Source organism: Dermacentor albipictus, chromosome 8, assembly GCF_038994185.2.
Source record: "Dermacentor albipictus isolate Rhodes 1998 colony chromosome 8, USDA_Dalb.pri_finalv2, whole genome shotgun sequence".
Lineage (NCBI taxonomy): Eukaryota > Metazoa > Arthropoda > Arachnida > Ixodida > Ixodidae > Dermacentor > Dermacentor albipictus.
The window spans coordinates 106126855-106144298 of NC_091828.1; the positions used below are offsets into that span (position 1 = coordinate 106126855).

Below are 17444 nucleotides of genomic sequence, written 5' to 3' on the forward strand. Positions count from 1 at the left end.
GCGTCGAGAAAAACGCCCGCCGCCGCCAATCAGGACAGGCTAGATTTTTGACGCGGCGCGCACGCGTCTGACGCCACCGGAAGTTCCAGTCGGAGTCACTTCCGTCTGTTTCCGGCGGGAGCGGCCAGCCGTCTCACCGTTCCTTGCCGTCCCTTGAACACTTCGCGCGCGTGCGCTGAAACTCTGCGCCATCCGCACACCCATAGAGTTTCTCACTACATTACCTAGAGGGAAATCTGGCGCTGCTGCGCTGTTGTATGCATGGGAATGCCAGTATATTGTGGATTCGGATCGGCATCGTTCTCGTAGAGACAGGACACCTTGAAGAAGCGCTTGGCAAGTACCGTTCCGTCTGTCACAATGATTCATTTTCTACTAGAACAGCACGTGAAAAGCTGTTTTAGCTTTATTATTACGCGAAAACATGTTTTGTTTAACTATGAGAACTTGTTATTGTGTGTACGACTACATGTTACGTAAAAATTATCAGCGGGCCGCTAAAGTTGGAAGACAGACGACAAGGTTCGTGCTCGCTTTGAAACAGTTGGTCGTCTGTTCTTGCTTTTCTTCGCTTGGTCATGCATCGTTGGTGAGTAAAGATGTAATATGCGTGAATGGAAACATTTTATGAAGATTTTACTTTGAGAACGCGTTATTTGCGTAGCCATATCCACGTTTTAGACGAAGCCTTTTACAACACCAGCCAACACGAGCCTCGCCCCCTTAAGAAACTCCCATAGATGGTGGCGCCAGATTACCCTCTAGCTGTTATAGTGAGAAACTCTATGCGCACACCCGTTTCAGTCGCACAAGGTCGCCAGGCGAAACATTTCCGGCCAACTCTCTGCGCTGAGCATCCACAAAAACATCGATACAATACTAAACATACCTGGTAACGTGTATAGACTTATTAGTGGGGTATTTATTGCATAATTTATTAATTACAACACAAGCAAACAACATGTAAGCATTGTTCGTTCATTTAGTGGTAGCCAAAACATTTTTGCCTTGTCTGGCCACACTGCGGCGGCGTTCGCCGCTCGTACGCCTCATGTAGCCTGGCCGGCGTCCCGCCAGCGCGCGTTTTTTTTTTTTTTTTGTCGCGCGATAATCGCAGGAGAGAAAACGCCCCATGCAGCCCCCGCTTAAGGGCATCGAACCCTCTAGGAGGCGCTGACACAACCCGTGCTATCTCAGTGTTTCTAAGCACTGCTGGAAAACACCGAAAGGGTGCCAGGCCGGGACAGCCGTATTAGTGAGCTCTGCACTTAATAGATATATGGCGTCAATGCTAGCGGCGCACTTACGCCCCTTCGAGTGATTTTGACAATAGATTAAAAGGCATGCGCTAACAAGAACACCTGTCCGTAATCCTGCATGACATCTTCAAAGTTTGCTATGTTAATAAAATATTTATTCCAAAACAGCGCATGTTGCCGTAATAACTTTGAAGGTTGCGTAATGTGGCATGGGCAAGCCGCTCTGTTCTTAAGTGGCTCCAATGGCAACCGTCGGCGTTCATGTGGTAGTGAATTAGCAAAGTGCAAGAAAATGCGAACGTAGACGAATAATGATGCTTCAAAAAAAAACAGAAAAAAACGTCTTGGCTTACTAGAACACATGCATAAAGTAAAATATATGCTTTAGCCTACCGTACGTTTCATTGCTTTTTATTGTTCCGATTCATTCCTCACTACATATTATGCATTGGCTTAAGGTAGCTCAAAATAAAGAAATATTTATACACTGGGCGACGGGGTAGGGCTTGAGTGTATCTAAAAGCACGTGTGCAAACAGTGACATATGTAGAACGAGTTCAACAAAGTACAACGGCGTTTGTGATTATCCACCGCGTTATTCTTGCAATCCTGCCTTTACGCACCATGAATGCACTATGTCACATCTCATTCCGCACAAATGCGTGCCATCAGCTCGCTCGAATAAACCAGCTGCTTCATTCAAGCCTCCAACACGTGATCTTGGAAGTAAATTTTGCCGAACGAAGCAGCATGGCTGTATATTTGTGCTCGATGATCGGCTATAACAGTAGTACGCTACAGAAAGTAAATTTAGGGATAGCTGCGAATTATCACAGTTCTCCTCATATTAGTAAGCTGTACTTTCAAAAGGCGAGATGGATTTCCTTTGCACTAGGGTATTGATCGCCACCGGAGAAATCAAGCTTCACTCGGATAGCGGAATTTGTTCCGACTTTCAGCTCTGTTAATTCAAATTGAATTCAACTTTCAATTCAATTAATTCAACTCGAAACTATCGTCATGAGAGAAAGACGTCTGCTTGCGGGCAAACGCGCAAAACAATCCGCACGCCCGTCTATGCTTTGCAAAGGCATTTAAATTGCCGCAATTGCTTGCGGATGTTTATTAATTTTAGTTCAATCCAGCAATGGGCTAATGACTAAATCAAAGAAAATGACGCACCGCACTCTTCAACGAGAGGAACGGAAGGTTCCAATAAAAGTGAACTCGCACGTTTCTCTTGTAAATGCCTCAAAGCACGACTCAGTTGCATGTGCCGCAACTTTTCACTCAAGTCATGATGGAGGAAGCGGGGACGAAGCCGGACAAGGCAAGAGCGCATTGTGACCTTTCACGAGCACGCATGGACTAGGCTTGTTTTTGTGCTCAACTGCCACTTAAAATTTCCAACTTGAAACGCTTTCAACAGCACACACTCTGTTGTTTTTAGTGGGCAGTTGGTTAACGTTTCTTAGTTTTAATACGTCAGGCACAACCTTCTTTTTTGTTTTAAAAGAGAGGAGCGTTTTCCGCGCGCAGTGAGAAACAAACCGTCTTTTTTTTTACTTTTCCGCTGCTGCCGTCTGCCGAACGCCTCTGAAAACGTGTTGAAAGAGTGTCGGGACTTCCACCGGTTGATTTGTGAACCGGCATCCAGTAGATGACGAGTAATGAATATAAGTGGCTCCTCCGGGGATGTATGTCGTTCCTGGAAGCCAGGTAGTACTCACCGACTACTTTTTGAGCAGGCCCGAAAGCTTTCCGGCGTTAAGAGGAAGCGTTACCTCGGCCACAACTCCAACGCGGCCTATTCAAGTACATGTAACACGCAGATACGATTTCGCGAGGTAACCCCTGGACGGATTTTATTAAAGTTGGTTGCACTTGAGAGAAAAAGTTCAATTCTAGTGACTGATGGGAGCAGAACTTCGATTTATGTCCTGAACTTTTTTTAAGAGGATTTTCGAAAAATTACAGTTCGGGGTGGCCTTTCGATCTGCTTTGTTATGTCGGACGGTTTCGCTGGGGTCTCTTGTTAAACAGTTTAGCAGAGTGCATGTCGGTCAAGTATTTCCACTTGCGCTCGTAACCACAAGATATTACAGAATTCTCCGCACAATTATTAAGATCGTTTGGTTCATTCGAACGAGAAATGCTTGCAAAAAATTGTCTAAGCAATAGCCATAATACCAGCATACGAACCAAACCGCAATGCCATCACCAGCATCTAGCCAAAGCCACGTTTTGAAGGGTAACGGAGGTAACCATCCCCAACAAGAAGTCCCAGCAGACGTAAAACTGCCACACAGAAATACCCGCACTTCGCTCTTGGAATTTTTTTTTTTAGAAGGGACTAACGGGAGGAAGAAGCTCTCGTGGCGAAAGCGCTGAGCCGGCCTCTGGGATTTTTCTACCTATTCGCTGCCCTCGACGAACCAGTGGCTCGGTATGTATTGCAGTACGTGGAAATCTGCAAAGCCAAGATGCCGCCCCGTCGGAAGGTACCTGTCGAAACAGAAGAGAGAAAAACGCAAGCGCTCCTACGGCTGCGTGCTTTCTTCTGGCAAATGAGAGTACGGCCGCGCGTTAATCCAACAATTACGATCAGGCCATGACAAGCCATGACTCGATCCAGCCATGACTCACCTCGCAGCTCGCGAGGTGAGTCCCGCGAGGAGGCTTAAAATAATATTCCTTGCCGTCTCGTCCCACTGCGCGATTCGCGTCGTGTGAGCCAAGAGCCGAAGTACCTCGACAAACGTTGGTGGTTCGTGACGAAAGAGGGTGGCCCAACGCGGGTCTGTGGCCAGCGAGTCTTCTCGTGAATAGAACGAGCGTGTCCTACGTTGCAGGACGGCCGCGGGAACTAGATGGGGCCCATCGTAAATGCGTGTGGAATACGACACGAGTAAAATACGAATGAAGTGAAGAATAAGCATGAAGAAATTAATCTTCCATTCCACCGTGCGAAAGTGGGTGTACAGCGAAGCTATTGCTGACGTCACAGGAGCACCACCACCAAAACAAAGCGTCCCGCTGTCCAGATCATTGTAGCGTCAGCGAGCGCCTTCGCTGTTCGTGCTTGGGCACTGCGGTGGTCGCTGTGCATGATCACGACATCCATACAAGGGTGCCGTGAACGTGAAGGGATGTGAGAGTAAGCCGGAAAACGCGATTCAATCTCGCGTACGCGAGCGAGGAACGCGGCCCGAATGCGCTCTCTCTCCTGTCGCGTGCGAGGAAGGGGATCAGGCGAGGGAGGAGGGGCGTTCTTCTCCGACGGCTGCCAGGGTGCCTTGGGGTGCGATCTTGTACGCGTTCCAAAATAGAACGGAGGCGGTTCGTTCCACCGAGCCAAATACGATTAGTCAATTTGAACCGTGCCGAATGCCATGACGTCAATTGTGACGTGATATCTGCTGTCAATCATTCCGTGTCGTCTGCTATCGGACGAACGGAACGGAACATACCGCCTATTTCATGACGTAAAGAACGAACCGCCTCCGTTCTATTTTGGAACGCGTACAAGATCGCACCCTCGATGTCCTCCTCGCAGGCCGCTCCGTACACAGTGGAGACCACCGCGGCGTTTACTGCGGCCTTGGCTACACGAATCGCGGACGCCGTAGTAGACGCCTTTGCGCCGTAGGGACGCGTTGCCGGCGCTCGTGTGTCTTGAAAGCGATCAGCGACGTGGCCAAAGAGCGCCCGTCTGGGCCTCATCTTCACAGCGATCTGCGATGCTTGCAGAGTGCGCGTGGTGCCGGCAGCTTCGTATGCGCTGTGCTTTCGACGTTTCAGTCGCGTAGAAGCGAGAGATAGGTGAAGATGAATTCGCTGCTGAGGCCACAATTCCTCACTCCAGAATATTTACATCGAATCTCGATCGAAATGTGTTCGTGTTTACCTGTGCCCGCTTGACACTGCGCTGGGCAATTTAGTTAAAACAAGTTGGTGGCCTAGTTGGTTTGAATATATGATAGAATCTGTAGGCGCGACCGATCAAGGACGTGGAAATACGCCTGCACATAAACACAGCGCTATCTGTTTAGAATCATTTAACCAACCATGCATGTCGATTTTGTCGTCCTCAGCGTTGACACTTGGGTTACACATTTTTTTGTGTCGTTGTAAATTACGTTAGAATAAAAGAACTGTGGTAAGTAAAAAGTTTTTAATGGTTGTTAATGCTAGTGCCGGAACACTGTTTCTGTCTTCGAAACTATCCCAAAGAAATGCTTCTCCCACCAGAGTAATTTCGATGGTTGCTAATTGTGTCGGGATGAAGAGGTGGTGGTAGCTTTGGCTCCATGCACAATGCAGCCTGATACGGGCTTTCTAAACACACACAGGAGAATACCAAACAGTTTCACGTATCTCCATCGACGAAAATAAGTGCAACCGCGGCACGTTCCAGCATGAAGTGCATAACTACGGCTAATGGTTTATGTTCGGATACTTTGATTCGTGTTTGGTCAGCTACAGCAGCTAAACGCGGCTAAATATTCCATCTATAAAGTATGTAGCCAAAGAAAGCGATGAACAGCTCGCACATGACATTTCTTTTATGCGAAGCATATTACGAGAGCTCAACTCAGCTCCTCAGGCGCAGCGGTGTCGCCTTGAATACCACGTGACACCATGACGTCACGACAGCGGAGAAACGGCGCTCCAACTCGCGCTGTCGCTCGCGGCGTCGCCCCCCGCATCGGACGCGGTGAGCGTCGAGCAACGCAGCGTTCGGCGCGACAACGAACTGTGCGCCTGAGCAAGCGCCGCACGCCTGAGCCGACGCCGACGACACCGGCTTTTCTGCGACACGAGCTCCTTAACGCTGTCACGTTAAAATAAAGGCTTGTATGCTTCGCATCCTGGGCTTAACCTTAGCTAAGCCACAGCCATTTTTTTTTACAAAACAAGAATCCCGACAAACAAGTTCCCACCACTTACAGTCCTGCACTCTATGTGGTGGCGCCACCAGCCAGTGAGGGCTGCGCGACGACAATGCGTGACGACAGTTCGTAGAGAAAGGGATCGCAACACTTCATTGAACTCGAACAGATGATGGCCTTCGGAACAAAGTCCCGGCGTTCTGGCCCTCCCTTCGCTCTTCAGGCATCCGGGCGTTGTGCAAGACAGGGACGTTACTGACTGCAGTTGAAAAAATTGCTAATTTTGCTTTTTGCCCTTGTACGATGTTTGAGAGCCGCTTCAATGGCGGCTGGCAGGAATCGCTGATCTTCCCATGAGCCAAAGATAAACCAAGCTGCAGAAGGGGGCAGAGGGGTCCTATGGGAAAGACGAGACAAAGTAAATGAACAACTCCAGAGTATGCCGTCTCTATTGGGGTAACCGCAGCAGCGTGACCATTGCGGAAGAGGTCCAGCACCTTCATAGATTATATGGTGCCGGGCAATAAGAAGAAACGGGCTTGTCAGAGCGTGTCGGAAGAGTCTTGCCTGCCATCTCGCGAGCGGTGGCTCGAGAGGAGGGGACCGACGGCTCTTTAGGCGGGAGCTCAAGGGTGGAGGATCGCTGTAGACATTCTGCTGCAACTGCCGGCCCAATGCCAAACGCCCGATTAAGAGCATCGCGGACAAGCTGGTCAGCGGTGCCATGACCTGGCAGTGGAACCCAGCCTGATATTATTGTCATTTCTATAGGATACGATACGCATTCCTTTACGATTGTAAATGATTGACTTAACAATGATGGCTATCAATGACTATGAATCAGTATTTTAGCATTTGTCGATTCATTGCTTTCGCTGAAGGGTTTTTCATCGATTAATTGAATAATTGAAACTTTGCCGGACGCTTTTTGAAACGTTGACGGGCAGTTACCTAGTGTTGCAGAATCCCATCTTAGAATTTAAGACGTGCAAGAAAGTTTGAAACACAAGTGTATAATCGCTTGATAAAATGGCGGTGACCACAGAATTAAATATGCACGGTACTAGTGAATCTCTGCAAAGTACAATTAAACAAAAAATAAGAAAAATGCGAATGTGAAAAGTGAACTCCAACTTATATATGTAAAAAATCGCAATACGCGAGGGGAAAGGAAAATGACAGGTATAGGAATTTAAATTGGCAGCTCTTTCTTTTACAGCTGGGAGGAATGCCACTTGGTTGGGAGGTTCGAGTAAAACCGGCACCTTTATTGAATGGCCACACATAGATGCTCGGACGCTATAAATTCCTGAAATCGACATGAACTCCATCGCCCTGTCGAACACATGCTCAAGAACCGGCAACCAGGCCGTGCCACGTCTTTAGTGGACTGGGAATGGCACAACGATCAACGACTGGGTTGCTACGACATGTCTTGAACTGCTGGGCGTTTCAAACCTACCGCTTCGGCCCGCGTGGGTGTAAAGAGGAGAAGCGCCCGCTTCGGCATCGCTCGGGACTCGGAAAACCAGTCGACAGTCGCTCTCCCACAGCCGCAGAGTCACTGCTCGTGCGCCGCCATTCGAGAACGATTTCAATATTTTCGCGATTGTCCCGTCAAACCCTCGATACGATTATTCGAACACGTTTAATCGATTAAGTCAATTAAATCAATTTAAGTCAGACCAGCAACCAGCACCAGGCTACGAAGCACCCGGACGCCACCAGCTACAGCCCTTGCCAAAATGTGATCGTGAATCTGCGGCACATATGCTAATGGAAATAACGAGCCTTCGTTTGAATATTCGCGTATCCCACGCACTGGGGTACAATGTGAGCTAAGCTTGGTATCCTGTTTGCGTTGATTGGCAATAATTAACGATGATGATGGTGGTAATTGTGCAATTCTTTGGAGTTTAGCCCAACACGAGAGTGGTGAGTTGATGTTAAACGTCGCGTTGCGTGCTCCACTGCTGTCTGTGTGCGTAGTCCACAGAACAAACAGGGAGACATGTTTGGTTCAGGCGTTGTTGCGCGTCATTTTTCATAACATCTCAGAGAGCTGAGCATTATCATTGTCTCACATGAAACATCGCATCGCGGTAGAAGTTATCAAATATATTAGAATTATCGGGCTGTACGTAATTGAATATTTTATTCCAAAATTATAGGTATACATTGCATGCACACATTCGCAGTCTGTAGCACGTTGCGCTGCGTAGGAAAAAGGCTTCTGTTCCACGCGACGCTTCTTTCAGGCGTGGGTGTCCTCGACGCTGAGTGCCCGGGTTGGAACCATTTTGCTGGCCCGGTCAGCACGGTATTAACACTCAGTAATGCTGGGGTGTGGGATATCTACCCACTACTGGGTGTGACGCTAATCCTTTGGGGCGCATCTTGGACGATGAACGAGATGTTCAGATGGGGAATTTTGAACATTGTAAGCCATTTTTTCTTGCGTTGTGAACAAAAAGGGATATGCGACCTATTGCATGTTGTTTTGAATCACGCCGGGAGAACCTGTTCTGATCCACAGCGCGATATCAATGCGCCGTCAACGTCTGATATCAACCGTAGTGCCCAACACACTTGCACATGACCAAATTAAATAAGAGATAATACAGAGTCCTGAGGCATTCCTGTTTATAGTCGAGGGAAGGATGGAGAAATAGCGCCAACAATGCTCTTGGCCTGGGCAAGAAGCAAGTCATGGATATAGTTGTTGGTACAAATCCAGGAACCTCCCCTTTGCATTCTGCCCAGCGTGATGTTATGGATTGCGTATTCGAACGCGCTTTTTTAGGTGAGAAGCTTGTATGGCTCTATGTTAACCGGTGCTGTAACTGTCAATCATTTGTTTGGAAATGTTGAGTAGCACATTTTAAATGGGAGATGAGTCGTGGATAGTCAAGCAGTCATGAGTGTAGGTGATCGAATTACCAGAGGTGGCGATTAAATCCGCTAAAAATTGTGTGTTCTAGCAGCTTACCCGCGAATGATGTGAGAGAAGTAGGCCGTATGTTCGTGTGGTTGTCCGTGCTTGGAAATGAACGAGAGCTGGACCGATTTCCAGGGGTCCGGCATTTTCCCCGATATTCGCGTCTCCTTCGTGATGCACACTCAGTGCTGGTAGTCTGATTCGGAGAGATTGCGAAGCCTGCTCACGGTGAAGTGGTCTGGGCTGGAGGCCGTGTTCTGGCAGCGGCATGTGCCTAATTAAGCTCATCACCCGAAAAGTGAAAAGTCACCCGAGAAGTGATATGCTTTGTATCAGCAAAAAAATTGGCTAGATGTAGCTTTGTCTGATTGCAGTTCTCTAGCAGATGTTGAAAGTTGTTAGGGTAGGGCTTATTCACGTTCATGTACCAAGGTTTTTAAGAGGCCCTGCGTCTCCGCCACTGCTTGGGAAAAAATCGTAAAAAAATGTTTATATTCCAACGATACAAATGGATGTGCACAGCCGTGGACAGTAATTAGGAGCATTGTAATATAAAAAGAAACAAATTGACCCTTGCAGGAAGAAGAAACATTGCTTTTAATGCACGAAACCGTCGACCTTTTCAATTTTAATAAATTCCCCTAAGAGATCAAAAGCATTTTCCCTTGCCGTCAGGCAGCTAGGCTTGTTTGCTCTCCGGAGCTGCTGGTCTAAATTCGCACCTTCATTTCCTGGTACCATTTAGACTTGGGTTACATCTTGTTAACATTTCAGCCACAGCCTGCTTGAAGGACAGGAGAGACGTTAACTCTTTGTGTAGTAGGTGGAAATCTGTTGCTTCGCGACCATATTGGGCTCGGACATTGCAGGCGACAATGCCGAGGAAATATGTGGGCATCCTGACGGCCCATTTGCTACAGCTGACCTTCGTCTGTTTCATATATTTGGCACATTTTGTATATCTTCGTACGTTTGACATATACCTGTCGATGAGGTCCACTCCTCACACCTATTGGTTATGTCCATATATACTTCTCAGGTTTCGTTGCATCCTCCAACCAGAAATTGCAGAAAGCATAGGGTATATTCGAAGAGCACTGAAATATCAATTTACGACTTTGTCGTCTTTCCAATTGTCCATGCACACATTTCTGTTCTAACACACGAGGCAGGTCGATTCTCTGTGGCTTACTTTGCTGTCATTGCTCAGGCATACCGCGCCATCCTCAGTTCTGTTTAAATTTGCTCGTCCGGGCATGAACTTTAATGCGTTGCATATTGCAATCCCTCAGTTCAGCCCTTGGGCGCGGCCGGGCAGCCACCATTGAGGGTATGAGCCATTGTTCATTGCTGCGCGTCTCATATGTGGGTCTATTCTCTTTTAAGTTTGCTATGTTTGTTGTTAAGTTGCTTCTATTCTTATTTGTTGCATATTGCAATCACTCAGTTCAGCCCTTGGGCGCGGCCGGGCAGCCACCATTGACCTTTAGCGCAACCACGTGACGTGACGTCACGACAGTCGGAGGAAAAGCTGGGCCCCAACTCGCGCAATATGCAAGGCATTCTTGGCTTAACCAAGCTAAGCCTGTCCATTGTTCTCTTGAACTGAGCAATAAAAATGTGGTATGCGGTAAAATATCGATTTGTCAAAATCGGCGACTTCGGCGCAGTTAATTGTCTCCGTAAGCTGTATAATTACCGCTCTGCATAGCTTACTGGCTTTCATGTAGTCAGAGAGATCTGTACCAGTCTATATAAAAAAAGAAAACAAAAGTCAAGCACCAACTCATCTGGCGAGCTCGACACAAAATCCGTGATATAACGTCCTTGGAAACAAGGAAAAAGACGCATCAAATCTACACACCCACAACTTATGTCGACAAATGCGCACGCATTTCGAACACGTCTGATGAATGCGAATTTTGGCTTTCACTGCATTGAGCCTTTGTTAACCTATTCACAACAGACAGTGCCATAAATTTTACCTGCCGTATTCCATATACAAGAAATACTGAGTGATAAAAATTAGAAAAAGAAAACATCGTGGTGACCACCCACTGCGCGAGTCGGTCGACGCCATAATTGTTATTTTATAATAAATCACCCACTCAAGATGTCTTGTGGTACCTTCCTTTGGAGTCTCGAAAAAAGCAAACTCTGTGCAACGAAAGCGGTGAGCTTGAAGGACACTAAATGGTTTCCAGATATATCGGTACAGAAAGGTGGCTCGTACCAGTGCGGAATCTTAGCACTGCAGTGGTGGGCATTGGAGCACGTGTCTCTAAGTAAGGGAGGGGGAAGGGAAAGCTCACTTCTTGATACAGCGCTGATGTCCCCGCCTACTTAAACGACCTCCGGCCCTCCTGAGGGGCGAAATTGCAGGTGGAGAAGGAGCGATTCGCTCGCTTACACAAACGCGATGGTCGCGTTGGTCAGTTTTGCGTCTAATAATAAGACAGAAGTGAGGGATGCTCTGCTCGCCGCGGGCAGCGCTGGTCGCCGCAGCGGCCTAAAAAATTTCACGTGCCGAAAAATCGCTGTCGAGAAAGGTCGAAGGAGGGCGTGATTAGTTAGTGGCTTCGGTGGGTGGGGGGGAGGGGACGGAGTAATCGCCCAACCGTCTATGATCCGTCAAAAATTACGACTCATGCGACGATAAGTGGACGAGGCCCATCAAGGTGATATATCAGACAGCGTGATCAAATTTGATTAAGGCTTCCGTTGGGGCTAGTTATTCATCTATACGTTGGGACTAGAATATCATACTTGTGCTCCACTTTACAGCGCTGCTTTCTAAATCACAAAATTTGTCTAATAACCACACCATCGCCACCATAGCACATGCTTGTGTGTTTTCTCCAATCGCTCTCATAAACTCATCGTTTGGACTTTTGGGTTAGGACATTTCGTGGTGTACGACTCCTGCAAATAATGACGAGCAGGTGCAGTCGGTGCGATTTCTTCTTTTTTTCTCGTCTGCCTATCTGGGCAGATATCATATCTCTGGGACATAAGACAACAAAGGAAAGCATCGCGCGTACGTCACACGTGGCTCGGCTCTGATTGGCCGCATTCGTCCACGACGTCACCAAGCGCGAGGCAGCGCCGGATCGCGACCCAGCAGTACTCGTCGAGGTCGTCGAGCTGCGTGCGCCCGTCTTCCCGTCGATGACACGTGACCCTTTCCTTGACGACTCCCGCGAGTCGCATGAAATCGTGCAAGCCTTCGAAGGACCTGACTTCGTCTCGGAGAGCGGCCGCTGCCTCGTCCTCGCCGATGGACTGGACTTCGGCAAGTTCCTCCAGAAGAGCTCGGTGCCGCAGGACCCGCTCCAGCGCCGTCGCAGTGGCCCTGTCGATAGCGCGCCAAGCGTCGTGACGGTTTCATATCTAGTCGAAGTCGCCAAATGCAAGAAATTTCACAACAATAGCAGGGATACCGTGCGTTAAATCATGGTCGAGCCGATTAAGCCACAAGGGCAGTTGTCGCTGCAGCTCCTCTATATACACCATAACGAAATGCTGCCCTAATAGCAAGTCAAAACAATTAAACAGAAAAAAAGCATATGTCGCTCATGCAGAGAGTAGATTGAGTCGGTATGTTTCATAAATAGCCAAATACATCACTTCCTGAAGCACTTGCTGCCCTTACCTCGACTGCCTTTGCCCGATTCGAGTATGAGGTCGCGACCTCGTTAGGGCTCAGTTTCAAGAAGTTGTCGCCGCTTGTTTCAAAGCAGCTGCTCCACCACTTAAGAGCTAATGCTATAAGCAACAGTGTATTGGTAAATTAGCAGTCAAAATAAGAACGTCTGGCTGTTTTTCTACTCTTAAACGGCAGGGTTAAAGGGCAGGTCTAGAAGAAATCCAAATTTTTGAAAGCAATATGATCACGCTATATTCTTCCCCACACGAAGAGTCTTGCCAATATTTCCATCAAAGTTCTGGAGGTGCGAACATCCAATTATTGCTACTTACTTGTCAGCATTAGCGCCTGCGAGGAATCTCGAAGCACTGGACACCAGGCGGGAGTTTCTTCTAGCCGTGTCCCAGATGACAAACGAGTCGTTGTTCATGTAGCCAGGAAATTCGACTCTTATGAGGCTGTAGTTCCGAGATATGCCGTCGGACAAGCGACTCACGAACGCCTCCAAGTGCCATCCCTTTTGTACCGAAACGGAAAACCTTCGTATGTTATCGCTGTGCTTGACGACATCAGCCATGCGCTCAGAGTCCTCCTTAGGCACGCAAGTCGCGCTGACACACAGCTCTGCTAAGCTGCTGTTCCTTGACAACGACTCTACCACTGCCGTCCAATCTAGGTCACTTTCATTCGCCGGGTAGGCGACAGACGCCGAGATCAGTCGCAAAATTTTCAGCGTGGTGGTGGTTCCAACATAGTCTGCCAGAGCAGACGACAGGTCCTCCCTGTACGTGCCAGGATCAATAGTCACAGTCAGCGATGTCACGTGGTTCAGCGAACACAGCTGGTGCAGAAGCCTGCCAAGCGGCGGAGCATCGGTTCCGTGATCAGCCTGGCAGGCGACGACGGTGCGGAAGCAATGGTACCTGAGGAAATGCAAATAGTGCCGATAGCAGGAAGCCCCCAACTCTGGTCCAAAAACGACCTTCTCCTCTGCACCACTTTCTCGTAGGGCCTCGCAGACTTGCTGCAAAGCGATGGCGTCCGTGGCTACCCCGTCTATGATGACGTGCTTTAGATTCTGCTTCGTCGAAAGCGCTCTAAAGAACAGAGCCCACTTCAGTGGCTTCCAGATGTTGAAGGGAAGTGTAAGTTCTTCGAGCGTCTCATTCTCCGTGAGAGATGTCAACCAGCCATCCCAAGTGACAGTACTCCTCTGTTGGTGAATATTGTAGGGGTCAGGACGGCCGGCCGAAATATGAACACTGCGCAGCGTCCTATTTCTTGCAAAAATGTTGGCGACGCTTTCCACACATTGCCGCGACACGAACGCTGTCCTGAAGTCTAGTCTGGTGACGGTCCGGTTTTTCTCGAGTCCTCGTAGTATCAGCTGCATAGAAGTGCTGTAAACGTAGCCCCTTCCCACAAAGTTTAGCGTCGTCAAGGCAGTGGAGCTCTTCAGGTACTCCGCGAAAGTAGCGGAAATTTCTTCCTGGGCGTATGTCACGACATTAAAGTTCAACGATAGCTCCTTTAGGGTTGAGCACGCCATAATCGCAGTCAAGAGCGCCTTTGCAGCCCTTAGGCTCATGTTTAAATTAGGAATATGGAGAGACTCGAGCGACCTCGTCAACAGGAGAGACGTCAGCGCGTCCAGAAAAGACCGCCGGCACTCCGCATCACTGGTGCACTCGAAGTACTTCAAGTTTGGCACGGTCGGGATGACCGCGCAGAAGTTACTGTAGGGGCCGAGACCCCCGCTGAACGAATCCCGCAACTTGAGCGTCTCGACGGACTGGTTTCCACGAAGGGCGTCGCACAGGAGCTCGTCGTACAAGGTGAGCCTGCCCATCGTGACGTCCAAATGCGTCACGCAGTGATGCTTCTTGACGACGCAGTGCAGCAGCGTGGCGACCCGGTGCAGTGTGTCCAGCGAGTGGTCCCTCATGTACGGGCAGTCAATGCTCGCCACGGTCAGCCCGCTGCGAGTACGCGGGCTTTCTCTCAGTTCGAGCTTGGCCTGCGAGAGCACTTCGTTCCACGCTGTGAGGTGTCCAACGATGTGACACGCTCGGTCCTCAGTCGCAGTGCAAGGTGACGCGTGGTCAATAGCTTCGCCCGAGAAGAAGCCCCTTATTCCTTCGATGTCTGCCAAGCCGACGTCGAACAGCTTCAACGAATCGGCCTGACCAATCCTCACTGGGAACTTTCTTGGGGCTTCACCGCTTGCCATTGGACCTAGAGTGAGAGATGGGTAGCTCTTAGAAAAGAGATCATGCTGAAATGTGCTGATCCATGAAATTGAAGGTATATGAACTGTTTATATTTGTATAGTGAAGCCCCTGGCTCGAGATGGCATTTGCGAAGGCTTACACGTTCCGCATTCAAATGATGGATACGCCCATGTGCGACTCTTGTCGAACTACAGAAACGATTGAACACATCCTATTTCTCTGTCCCTAGTACGACGTCAAGCGTGAAGATCTCCCGACAGTATTGAATCGGCTAGATTCCCGACCATTTTCGGAAATGAACATCCTCCATTTCCGTACGCATCGATGGCTATTCTCTCTCTCTCTCTCTAGTTGAGCAATTATTGACTCGTCTGCAAGACCTTTTGCGCCGTCAGTCTTGTCCCGGCCACATCCGCGAAGGCTGTCGGGAAGCGCTGTTTGAATGTGACGTGAAGCACTCTCTCCCGCCCCCTCTCGCGTAGAGAGCAAATATTCCCGTCTATTTACCGGTCCGTGCAATTTTGCCATTGTTTACACTGCGCTATTGCATCGTGTTGTGTACTCTGGCTATCGGCTGGCATTTACCACAGATTGCCCCGGGCAGTTGGCGTTACACTCGTATCACAAGTTGGGTGCTCAGACCGAGTGCTTCGACTTGGTTCCGATGGCCACTACGCGAGCCCTCATAGTGGAAGAATAGCGTAAACGTTTCCGTGCTGCTGTTAAAACGGTCTTGAGATGCGCCATTAGACGAGTAACACACAATTGTACACACTAGTTGCACATTAAACTACTCCTTCCAAAGCGTTTCCAAATCATGTCCACGGTCGCGTACAACGGCAGCGAAGCTGTACTACGGAGACGAATGACTTTCATTACATTATTTCGCATTTATTAACAGTATAGGATCGTCCCATGATAGTATTGTCATGATTAACTTTAGTTACAGTTGGAAAGGGCCATTGAATGTTGGGAGGACCGCTCGAAAACGATCAGTTAAACTTGTCATAAGGGAGAACGTTAAGGGCAAGTGCTCACAACTGACGTATATAAATTCTTTCATGACGTGAGATCTTTGTCTATATTTCTTTTAAAACTTAAGAGTTTTAAATATCGTTTGTGGCAGATAGCGCAAAGCAGCTTACAATCTTCGATAGCTCAACCGGGAAGGCGTACGGTTATTAGACGTAAGGCTACACCGTAAATTTGTCCTATATCTTATGACCTCTTCGAATGGTCGTTTTCGCGTGCTCTAAATCTCTGCTGAAACGCTGATCCCGTTCGCGCGTTCACTAATAGGAGCTCCAGCAACATACGTATGCTCCTTCTCGATCGTGTCACGCCGTACCAGCATCAACACAGCAAGTAGGGCCATTTGGTAGTTTGGGATCCAAATAGGGCCGCTTTCATTACATGCGTTGGATACCTCCAAATTTTCGTTTTCGTGTCTTGTCGGGCAGCCCTGTACTATGAGAACTACCGGGCAACATTGTGAACCCCGTACATCCTTGCATCCTCAGTCATGTACGTGTGTTGTTGGACCGGCACAGCACTTTTTAACGCGACAGCGTTAAGGAGCTCGTGTCGCAGAAAAGCCGGTGTCGTCGGCGTTGGCGTCGGTGTCGACGTCAGCGGCGTTGGCCGCGAGCGATAAATCCCAGCAGGCACTTCATGAATAAAAAACAACTTGCAAGATGGGCTGGGTGGGAATCGAACCAGGGTCTCCGTAGTGTGACACGGAGACGCTACCACTAAGCCACGAGTTTTTTTTTTCTTTATTGCCCTAAGCCACGAGTTCGATGCTTCAAAGTGGTACAAAAGCGCCTCTAGTGAATGCGGTGTTGCCTTAGAAACGAGCTGTTTCTAAGGCTAAGGCGTGCGTTGCTTGCTCCGGCGCACATTTCGTAGCCGCACCGAACGCGGCGTTGCTCGACGCTCACCGCGTCCGCTGCGGGGCGCGTAGTCCCTGCGCCGTAGCCCATTGTCTTACACCCCTTGGCGGGTCGACGGGAACGCTGTCGCGTTCCACTCTTGAAGGCGAAGCTTAAGCGCCCTCCAATTTTCGACAGCAACGCGTCCTTACGATTAGTTTGCATGTATTAAAGAAATGGTAACAAATCGCCATTTCGCCATCCGTCATCCGACCAAGCAATGGCGGTTACAAATTCCAACGCGCGCAATAGAATTCGAACATCATTGCTGTCGCAGCAGCGCAAAAATCTTTCGGGTCACTTTCCGATCACGTGACCCAACCCGTTTCCATGGTTGCGCCAGGCGGAACGTCGCGCCTGTTCACAGCGGCGACGATGCATTTTGCACGTACGCCGCCATCGTCGCGATGTTTCTCATCTAAAACAAAGCCGATGGATGTGGTGGCCGTGTTCCTGGAAGTTACCCTTAGCTTTCGCTTCCTTCCATTTCACTGTTCCCGAAAAGCAGCTAGCAGCTTGGTTGACACAGGATATCGCCTATTATTTA

The 17444-nt window shown here is 48.8% G+C and overlaps 1 protein-coding gene across 2 annotated transcripts in view; it reads right to left on the reverse strand.

The window, feature by feature from the left end:
* Positions 1 to 12036: 12036 nt before the first annotated feature.
* LOC139048931 (uncharacterized) overlaps positions 12037 to 17444 on the reverse strand; it is a 35391-nt gene continuing 29983 nt past the window's right edge. For both annotated transcript variants that reach the window (XM_070523912.1, XM_070523911.1), the window contains exons 2-3: positions 13068 to 14970; positions 12037 to 12441 (exon numbers count right to left, since the gene is read on the reverse strand). In XM_070523912.1, the coding sequence (XP_070380013.1) occupies positions 12132 to 12441; positions 13068 to 14965 (2208 nt within the window). In that variant the 5' untranslated portion in view covers positions 14966 to 14970 and the 3' untranslated portion in view covers positions 12037 to 12131. The remainder of the gene's footprint in view (positions 12442 to 13067; positions 14971 to 17444) is intronic.